At 35.3% G+C, this 10,382-nt stretch overlaps 1 protein-coding gene across 13 annotated transcripts in view; it reads right to left on the bottom strand.

Annotated features, from left to right (window-relative positions):
• Positions 1-448: 448 nt before the first annotated feature.
• The window catches only part of SLC35F5 (solute carrier family 35 member F5), a 31,550-nt gene continuing 21,616 nt past the window's right edge, over positions 449-10,382 (bottom strand). For all 13 annotated transcript variants that reach the window (XM_046944121.1, XM_046944120.1, XM_004942978.5 and 10 more), the window contains 3 exons: positions 9,248-9,402; positions 8,714-8,802; positions 449-8,138 (listed from right to left, as the gene is read on the bottom strand). In XM_046944121.1, coding sequence (XP_046800077.1) covers positions 8,721-8,802; positions 9,248-9,402 — 237 coding nt within the window. In that variant the 3' untranslated portion in view covers positions 449-8,138; positions 8,714-8,720. The remainder of the gene's footprint in view (positions 8,139-8,713; positions 8,803-9,247; positions 9,403-10,382) is intronic.

Here is a 10,382-nt window from a genome sequence, read left to right as displayed (position 1 = left end):
ATCTAGTCCACTTTAACTGTAAGAATCAAGGATGATAAACAGATAAGTTAATTGCATTTTACTGCTTTTGTCACTTCTTAGAGTTCAGGAATGCAATAGATGGATATTACGGTAGCTCCCCCTGCTGGTGAAACACAGCAGTCTTCCAGAATATAATGCACTTGCAAGTAAAATTATTGCAGCCATGAATTAAAAATTGATACCTCACCACTTAATTAACACACCAGTCTGAGACAGATTATAGCCTTTTGACATCCCAGCTGACTGCAGGTAAAAGAAGATGTCCTCTGACTCACCTTTAAGACGAAAAGAGGGGAATTAAGTGGACTAATTCAAGACCTTTCTGCCACTATGCTGTACTCCCAAGGTAGCAATCTTTAGTGACCACTCAGTTTTTCTTAATTGACGGTATGAAATACATTAAACATAAACCCCAGCCAAATACTAATTCCTGTTAAGAAAATACGATTTATAATCTTTATTGGCTTACTTACACATAATAAATATAATACAGAACAAAAACATCACACCCATTGATTGTATTACACAGGCTGTTTATCAGAATACATTACATTGTCTTTTCACTAGCCCTTTTATAGGGTTTTGGTATACTGGATTTAATAATTTCAATTTATAAATCTATCAACATAAGAATGATTTCCCCATTGTCACTTTTATACACATTTCAAATAATCACATATATACCAATTTTGTTAAAAAATATATAAGCAGTATTTGGTATTTGCAATATAGGCCTATAATTTTCATTCATTAGATCTCTATTCATATTGAGAATTTCAAAATTATTAATAGCTTAAATTGGATTTTAATTAAAAATACTTATTCTATACTTCTCATTTAACTGAATCCCCTTCAGAAAATGAAGTGATGTGACAAAGACACTACAGGCAAAAGTCAATGTTCACTTCTAAAAAACAAAAGGGTAAAAGTTCTGGTCCTTGCTTCACCGGCATAAATCAGGAATAATGAAGACACTTATTTAGTACAGAAGTAAGGAAAGAACAAGAAGCCAGAGTTTCTGAAGAGACTTGCATCTTCATTTCAGAGTTACTACTGCCATCCTGCTGTTTTCTTGCATAAATCACTGCATCAAGCCACGATTATGATTTTCCTCTGTGTGAACATACTTATTACTAAGTGGAAATTGGATTAAAATGCTGTTTCTTATCAAAAATAGACACGGTTTAACACATTCTGAAATCAAGTACTTAGGTGCAAATGCAATATGCATCAGGCAGTTCAGGTTCTGGTCTTACTAATGAAAACGTTTAAAAGCTTATGCATAACACATTTCATAACAAATGTACACCTGGAACTATCTGTGCTCTCAGAACATCTGAATTATCACACAAACTTCATGCAAACAAAAGTTTTTGTCATGTTAAAGTTTTTCAGTTGAAGCAATTTCAGAGTTCTCTTCAAATTACAGAGCTGAAATTAAGTAGAAGATGTAATGCCAAAAGGACCGAAGGTACTAGCTATTGGTTTTATCCATCTTTCAATGCACAAGTTTTAGAAATGTAACAAATCAGTCAGTATAAATATCTAAACAGAAGATGCAATTTTGTTTTACTAGTACCCATCCCAAAGAGAACCTAAGTTTTACATCTTGACAAGGACTCGCTCATTTGTACAGTGCTAAAGTTGGTACTGCATGCTCATTATGCTTCTCTAATTCTATTCAAATAGCACCAACTTGAACAACTGCCTAAGCTTTGTGTAAATGGCTCTCAAAATTTTCAATTAATAGGCAGATCATTAATTTGTAACTGGTTTGTACATGGAACATGTAGGTCTTCATAAAAAACCCACCAACCTAAGAATCCCAAAATGCAACCAAGACAATCCTTAGCACGTACACTGTAGCTCCAAATAAAATTCTTCCATGATTTTCAGAGTCACAGGACTTAGGCATTCAGCTTCAACACAAAATGATGGGATTTTAAATACCTACATTCTACATTAAAACAAGATCAGAGAGATCAACCCATTGCACAATTATTGCCTAACCATGTCCTATATTTAACTCTGCTATACAGATAATCACCTCAATGATCTTGTAGCTGGATCCCATATGCTGGTCAATAGGATTTTTTATTTTCAATTTTGTTTATTTGTTTTTTTAATGTTTTCCTCTCACATAGGAAAAGGATACTGTTTGGGTGGAAATCCCCTGCTGTTCCTCTAGCTAAAGGTTAAAAGGAAGAGATTCTGAAATATTTTAGGAATCAGTCCTTGTGACAGAGGATCTAGTTTAATTTACATGAAAAGGTTTCCATTTAGAGAGGAGAGAAGCATCAAATGTAACAGACAAAGAAACACTTCAGGGCTGGCAACATCAGCAATACCTTGAAGGGTATGTAATGAAAGCAAAGTAATTTGCATGTTAGAAAGTAAGCTCTACACTATATGGCTACTTTCTCCTCAGCTCAATAATATATATATATATATATTTTTAGTGAAGTATGGAAAAACTTCAGGAACATGTTAAAAGTCATACAAGCTTCTCTGCACTGTTATTTCTGAGGCCATTCCAGTACTGAGTCACATACATTCTGTAAAAAAATGCAAAGAACTGCACACCTTCCCTGACAAAAGTCAGAAGTTAATTAAAAACAAGAAATCTGGATACAACTTTAGGAACTGAGGACCAGTTATTTAACTATTAACTCAGCAGCTAAAGAACCGAACAGCTCCTTTCTTCAAAATCCTCAGAGAAAAGCCTTTCATGCTTTTAAAAACTAGGAGGTGACAACGAGATTAAACTCTGGATGCGTTCCTCGCCATGGTGGGCATTCCAGAAGTTGTCCAGACACCTATTAATACCAGATGTCATGATGCAATACATCAGCTGGAAGGACAGTGAGAAGACGTAGCTGAATGGCTACATGTATGTAAGAATTACATGTTTTATGTTAGATATATGACAGTACGGATGATCAGGGCACTCAGTACAATCACAGCAGTTTAACTAGCTAGGAAATGTCCTGTTTGCATTCTTTGCAAAGTAAATGGAAATGTCAAATCCGAAGTCATCAAGAAGTTGATCCTCAAAGCTGTGACCACATTCTCACTATTGACAAGAAAATATTCTAATATACAACTAAGCAAAGTTGTATAAAAAAAAAAAAAACATTTCCTACACTGCTGATTCTAAAGAAAAGTCATGTAGCAAGACAAATGCACCTTCTAAATAATTAAGCTGCATGCTGGCTATGGGGAAATATATTTTGTGATCAGTAACAGCGGCATGTTTACCATTTTTGCCAACACTAAATCCCTCAACTTTTATATTAGTGAAGTCTTTCAGGAAACTACTTGCCATGTATGCTGCAAATAAAAACACTGCAAAGGCATAAAGGTCAACCTGACTGCTGAGTATTTCAATAAAGTTTTATTTTATTAATGCTACCTATAATGCTGGTGGGCTTTGGATCAAATCCCAGTCTAGACAAAGTAACTTTACTGGAAAAGCAGACAAAAATCCCTAAAGTAAGCACACTTTGTAAAAATTTAATGATACGAGTAAATACGTTAGGATATTTATACTGGTACTCTACCCCAGAATCAGACCCTATTGTCATAGCATTGTCTAACTCTGGAAATGAACGTCGCTGTTGTGTCTCAGGCAACTATTAATGTATATGGCACATATTACACTAAAGCAGAAAAAAGCCACACAACTTGCAGAGTCAATTTGAAATGGACATATATCCAAAAGCTAATGAAGTATTGGGCAGAGCGCATTTTACAGACACCTTACAATGCTGTTAACATCTTCATCATGATTCACCTAGTAAACCAGAAGCAATTCAACATGAAAGTCATTTGATGTGAAGTGTTTGAGTGAAACCTGAATGTTTGAAACAGCTTTAAAAGCAGGAATTAGTTACCAGCTCCTACAATGCATGCTATCATCCATATTTCCCTGAGAAATCATGCCATGCAATAAACATGGAAAGCTAAATACACAATTAATGCAGTCCCAGATTAAAAAGAAAAAAAACATGCATAACAACTGTTAATGAGCCATCAACACTTAATACTATTGCAATCACAGGTATTAAATTGCAGATACTATATAACAGCCCTAACAGAAACTGTGAGTAACCCAAAGCTTGCATGGAATAGAGAAAACTGATTAGAAGTACCATTCTACAGTAAGTCGTGTAACTCAACCTCCTGTTTTTAACACCAATTTGTTTCTTGATTTTTGAGTATACAACTTCCTACAACATCATTTAGAAACACTCTGCCTTACTGAGGCTTATCTGTTTTCATGTGTGGCACAGTTCAGCCCTTCGGTATAACTACTCTTCCTCCTCCGATAACCTTGGCTTAAGCTCAGTAAGTTCATTTTCCTAGGATAGGATGTTCTTTTAGTAGTGAATAGCAATGGCGATATTCACCACAAAGAGATGCAACTAAGAACTACAAAAGAAATTCTTAAACCACCTTACTTAAGGCAATTGTACTAGTAAATAGCAGTGCCTAAGCACAGTGAACGAGATTGACAATTACAAGAGCACACACACACACAGAAAAGCAATTCACTGGCTCTTCTGTTTTTGCTAGGATGTCACATGGTGATATGCAAAACATGTAGCAGCATACTGGGTCAAGTATCACATGCAGCACCACAGTTACTCATTTGAGGAATACCACTACTTAATACCATATTGTGACAAAATACTTGTGCATTTGTTCCACCCCAAGCTGCACCCCAGCCTGCAGCTTCTTGGTTGATGCAGTGTATGCTAGCGCAGCACCATGGCAGGCTGGATCAGCTGCATGCTACATGTCCCACATTGATTTCCAAGCCAACATGCAAGAAATGCAGTGCATATCGACAACAAATATCGGGCCCTCTGTGTCTTTAGTGGCATTCTTGTGCCCCATACTTTCCAAATAACTGCTGGATCAGTATTACAGCTACAACTCCTCTCATTTTTGGCATGACTGAAACCTAACAAAGTAAAAAATAGCTAGAAAAACTGAATTGATTTTTCCTCCTTTGTTCTGGGTTGCAGCTCATAGGAGACTAAACTAGACAAGACTCACCAGAACCTTAAGAGCTAAGACAGGCTACGTGGCACTTAGCAAATTGTCCGAATTTCTTCCATATATAAAAGCACACAAAATAACCTCAATCACACATAGAAGAGATTCTTGGTTTGTCCCATAGCATTGCAGGAATTAGTTAAACTGACAGAACAATACAGGTAGTACTCATTTTCCATTCTCTAGGCATAGGAAATGACCGTTGTTTAGGCATCTCATGGCATTCAAAGAAATGCTTGCTTTAAAAATTCTTTTTTCCTTGTTAAAGTGTATGTGCTTCCTACAAGAAGCAAGTCAGAATAAAGACATCCCCAAAGTGAAACAGTAAGAAAGCCAATTTATGCTAGCACACAGCGGTAAAGATCTGCAAGAGCCCCTTCACATTCCAGTTGTGTCATGAGGAAAAAAAAAAATACCAGTATGTCACCATTACATCAGAGGTACCTGAGAATCAAAGCTAAATCTCTTGTGCATTTACCAAGCACCCATTAGAGAACTATGCAATTTACATTTCAAATAAGACAATATATTTATAAAATATTATTGTACTAAAAATCACAAGATTTTATAGAAAAATCTCATCACATTCTATTAAACACAGGAACAATGTTACATATCATAGCTTCAGTAAATAAAACTGCAGTGTATTTCTTGTAACCACAGGGGCACCACTGCCTAAAAATCCATGGCGTTTCAACAATAGTTTGCTTTTTATTCTTTATTTTATCTTTGCTTTTTATTTTTTAAAGGACTGTAATTTAACGCCAAAAAAAAACTGTTCAAGCTACAAAGTGCCATAACATAAAAATAGTAAATATCTTGAAAAAAGATTAACATCTCTTTTGACAAAAAACCAAAACAGCGGGAAGGCCCTAACATTGAATTTGCTGAACAGAAAGATTATTAGGTCAGAGTCAGAAGAACATTCTCATGGTACTTAGTTTCAAGTCTAACATAATAATGCCATTTAATATAAGTCACATATATAGAAAGCTATGATAAGCTTTCATTTTAAGTCACGAACATAAGGACAAATTCGAGTAGCAACTGCCCACCACACATTATCAATCCATTTTATCAATCAGGACGACCAGATTCAAAAGACAGTGTTAAAATATCCAGCTGAAAATACTATTATTGCCCATTTGAAAGCAAACTCAACCTTCCTAGAGTTAATTTGATAAAGCTGTCACTGATCAGATGCTATACAGGAACAGGTTTACATCTGTAGTTAATGGCTGAAATTAACATCCTCTAATTTGTCCTAATTTAGAAGAAAAAATCCCACTGTAAACTCCTTTTACCAATGAAATCCCTCAAAAATCAAATGAAGTCAAATATAAAACTAGTTTTACTTACTGTATTTTCAACTGCTGTACTATTGGGCTTTCCAATTGAAATATGAAGTTTTTCAAAACCACCTACATAAATTTAATAAACATGTTTTTCTGCCTTTTTTTATTATTTTAAAAACTATTTCAGGTATACAAATATAGACTTACTATCCCAAAAGACACCTCAGATAACTGAAACTTTTAATGTAGCTCAATATTAAGAAATGGAAAGAAAAATTTGATAAAGGTGCAATACTCAACAAGAACAGCCCCCAGATTCACTTTTTTTCCCCTAGTATCTTTTTCCTTCTCTACATTCAGAATTTTACATTCTAGCTGCTGGTTGCATCAATCCTTCTAAAACACACTGAACGCACTGCTTTCTTGAATTCCATCTAGTCTACTAGTTATATCACCAAATCACCTCTTGGAAGGATCATTACCAGAGGTTCAAAACATGAAAAGGCATTTGCTTTGTTATCCTTTCATATCTGTATGGAAAGATAAGAATACACTATGTTATTAATAGCCTTGTTATGTGGAAGAGAATATACTACCAACTGAAAATCTGTCCTACATTCATTATAAGAAAACAAAATCTATCAAAAGCCTTTTTTTTTTTTAATAGAAGTGTCTTATAGGCCAGAAATTGGAAAATGTCACTGATTTATTTCAAATATCCTTGACCGTAATTATTCATAACTTCTCAGAATCAAATAAGACAAAAGCTGCAGTAGAAGGAAGATGCAGGTTGTAAGGAAAACAATCCATTTCAGAATAAATTTATTAATGCAACTAGAAAAAAAAAATCAATGCAATTATTTTTAGCTTTCACACTGTTCAGTAGACTGCTGTAGTGTGAACTCACAGCTGAAAATTTTACCAACCTATTGTGATCTCTCTCCTAAGTTGGCAACTACAGAAATGAAAATTTTCAAATTAAGCCTTCTATATGAAATCATTTGGAATCACGATGGGTTACAGAATTGGTCTTCTTAAGGGATTGTTTCTGAGAATGTACACCCAATGTACTGTAATTATAAATATTCTTTCATTCACTAAGATTTCAAACATTCCAGATCATTAGAAACAAAAGATTTTTAAACAGCGGCACCCACTGCCGTTACAAGGCTTCTCAAAATGGGATAAGACAATATATATGTAGTGTTCCAGGACTGTACAAAGATCTTGCCTTAATAATTACAAGAATTCACTTAATAAATTATTTTACTATCTCCTCTATTCATATGCAAATAGTTTATACAACATAAAAAAGTTAATTTGTACCTACTACAGGTAACGTATCTATTTAGCTTTTCATCTGAAAGCCTGTAAGACGTGATGACCTGCAAACTTATTTACATAACTCATTTGAAAGTATTTTTTAAAATAACCTTGTCCAGCATTTAACAAAACTGAGAGTTAAAAAGAGAAAGAAATCACTTAACAGCATTCATTTTCTTGATTTTGTCAAGTAACTTCACCAGCTCAGTATAGTAAGGCAGGTTGGTTGCTCAGATGGACTAAGATCCCCTACGTTGATATGCATGGAGTAAATTTGTTCATTTATAAAATCAGATGAAAGCAAGAAAGATGTTTAGAGTTTCACAAGAACAGAAACTTCTTATTTTTACTAAAAATTCAGAATAGGCACTGAAACATTACTCCTTTGGGACTTCTCCAGAAGATTGTCTCTTCACTAGGCATCAATCCATTTTTAAACTAAGCAAAAGAAAAGAAAAGTTATCAGCACTACACAATTAAATATTACAAAAAAGGTAATTGCTATACATGTTAATTTCCATCTTATACATAAACTAAGGAAAGAGCTTGTACAAAGTTTAAGACATCATGATAACTCTTGTTAGTACATTTTTAATTTTGCTGTTATATTTAAGCAACATTGGGAAAAAATGTACTCTTCTGATCATTCAATTTTCTATGTTATTTGGCTAAGACAGTTCTAAACGAAGTCCATCTCCACACCCTAAGACAGACCCAACTATCTGTAACATCCCTTTCAGAGCTTTGTGTAGTGCCTCACTACCTTATTATTTGCCAAACTCCCAAGGCGTTCTTAGGTAATACTGTTGTAATATAGTGCATCTTCACCCACTGAAGGCAGAAAAAGGGTAAGAATACTTGGTATAGAATAAAAATAATGTTGACATTTCTTTAAAATTTTACCTATCAATTCAGAACAAGATTAACTGTATGCTCTGGAAATATGTGTTTTTATGTCACAAATGCCATCATGAAAAAAATCAATCCTCACTTTTTACTGTATTGTTTATTACCTTTTGTCTATGAACAGCAGCTATCTCCATCTTGTGAAACACTGTGCATAGGAATAAGACTTTCGCACTGCTCACTTTCTTCTGGCATTCTTAAAAGAAGAGAAATATTTTTCAATTACATGGTAACATGTTAGCTACAAAACAGCCCATTTAGTAAGTACTAAGTGAGTGACAGATGTTTGAACTGCAGCCATAGCCAAGACATACAAATCCCATTCACAAAGTTAACACATCTTTCACTGTATGTTCTGGGTATAGCAAATACCGTAACAACATTAAATAAATAGAACTGTGGTACCTACTAGGAAACTTCTTTGGAAATCTGAACAGACTTCAGGTATTCCCATTTTTTCTGAATAGTACATAGGTTGATACATAGATCGGCAAATGCTGCTCAAAAGTAAATTAACTACTGAGGTCCATCTTAGATGAAAATAGATACACTACGAGTGCTGTGGCTTACAGAAGGCTATGGCATACTGGAAAGGCCAAAGGAGAGATGAGAATGGGACTGGGATTTTGTGGTTGCCCTACCTCTGAATTCGATGTTTTCTACAAATAAAGGCAAAAACTCTTCTGATTCCCACCATCACAGGATCCCAGTTGTTATAATGACACAACAGAGTTACAATGAAAAAGGAAAAAAATACGGGGACTGCCCCTGCAAAAAACAGCCAAGAAAACTGCACCTGGAATCAAAATACAAACATCAGTCACCCAACAGTGTTTCTAAAAAAGCATGTTGTGTATTAGAGTAATTATTATCAAACTGACTTATAAGCTTAAGGTGCACTTTCAGTTCTTTTGAATTGGTTGAAATACTACAAATATTTCCGCAAATTATTTGGTACAATTTCTACAGCCCCTGCTACTTCTAACAGGTGAATAACCTTTCTTCTGTTCCGTACCAAACGTACAGTTTGTGCTGTGGTGTGGATACGCTCCCATTTCTAGGCTGTAGCTACTTATTGGATACAAATGAGGAAGTCTCTTGGGACACTTTGATAAAAGCTTCAATAAGCAGGTCAGACAGAAGAGCTCACCTCACACATCTGTGCACCTGACCGTTCACTGTGAACATCCTGTCTGAGCAGTCACTGCTGAAATTACTGCCCACTAATAAGACTATGCAACTGGAAAGTTACCCTATTTTTTTCGTGTAAAAAAGCAGAGCACATTACTTATCCAATTTGAACTAAATTCTCCTTGTACATATACTACTACTGGCAATCACCCTCTGAGACAGTTTTAAACTTAGAAGGTTACAGAAGTCAAGGGAGCAAGTATTACGAGTGCATAAGAAGTACCCGTAAGGCTAACAGAGCAATGAAACATAAGCACAGCTCCCTCTGGTGGAAACACAATTGGAGATTTCAGAGGAAAACAGTTACCGTTTCAATACCCGACACCATGTACTGATGCTCACACTCAAAATCTAATAAACTGCAGTTGTTAGGTGTGGTATGAGGCATCACCTGGCAGACAACTGCCTAAGAAAAGGAAGGTACTGTATTTATCCAGAGGAAGACAAAGCAGCCTTCTCACACAAGGCAAAGATGATGAAGAGAAATGGAAAGCAGCAAGTACATGGGGCTGAACCTTCCGAAAGAACCAGGTGTGGCAAATGGAAAGAAGGGGGGATGGAGTGGAAGAGGCAATGAAGATTCAG

The sequence above is a fragment of the Gallus gallus genome, chromosome 7, assembly GCF_016699485.2.
Source record: "Gallus gallus isolate bGalGal1 chromosome 7, bGalGal1.mat.broiler.GRCg7b, whole genome shotgun sequence".
In the NCBI taxonomy this organism is placed as follows: domain Eukaryota; kingdom Metazoa; phylum Chordata; class Aves; order Galliformes; family Phasianidae; genus Gallus; species Gallus gallus.
This window is presented reverse-complemented; position numbering and strand designations above follow the sequence as displayed.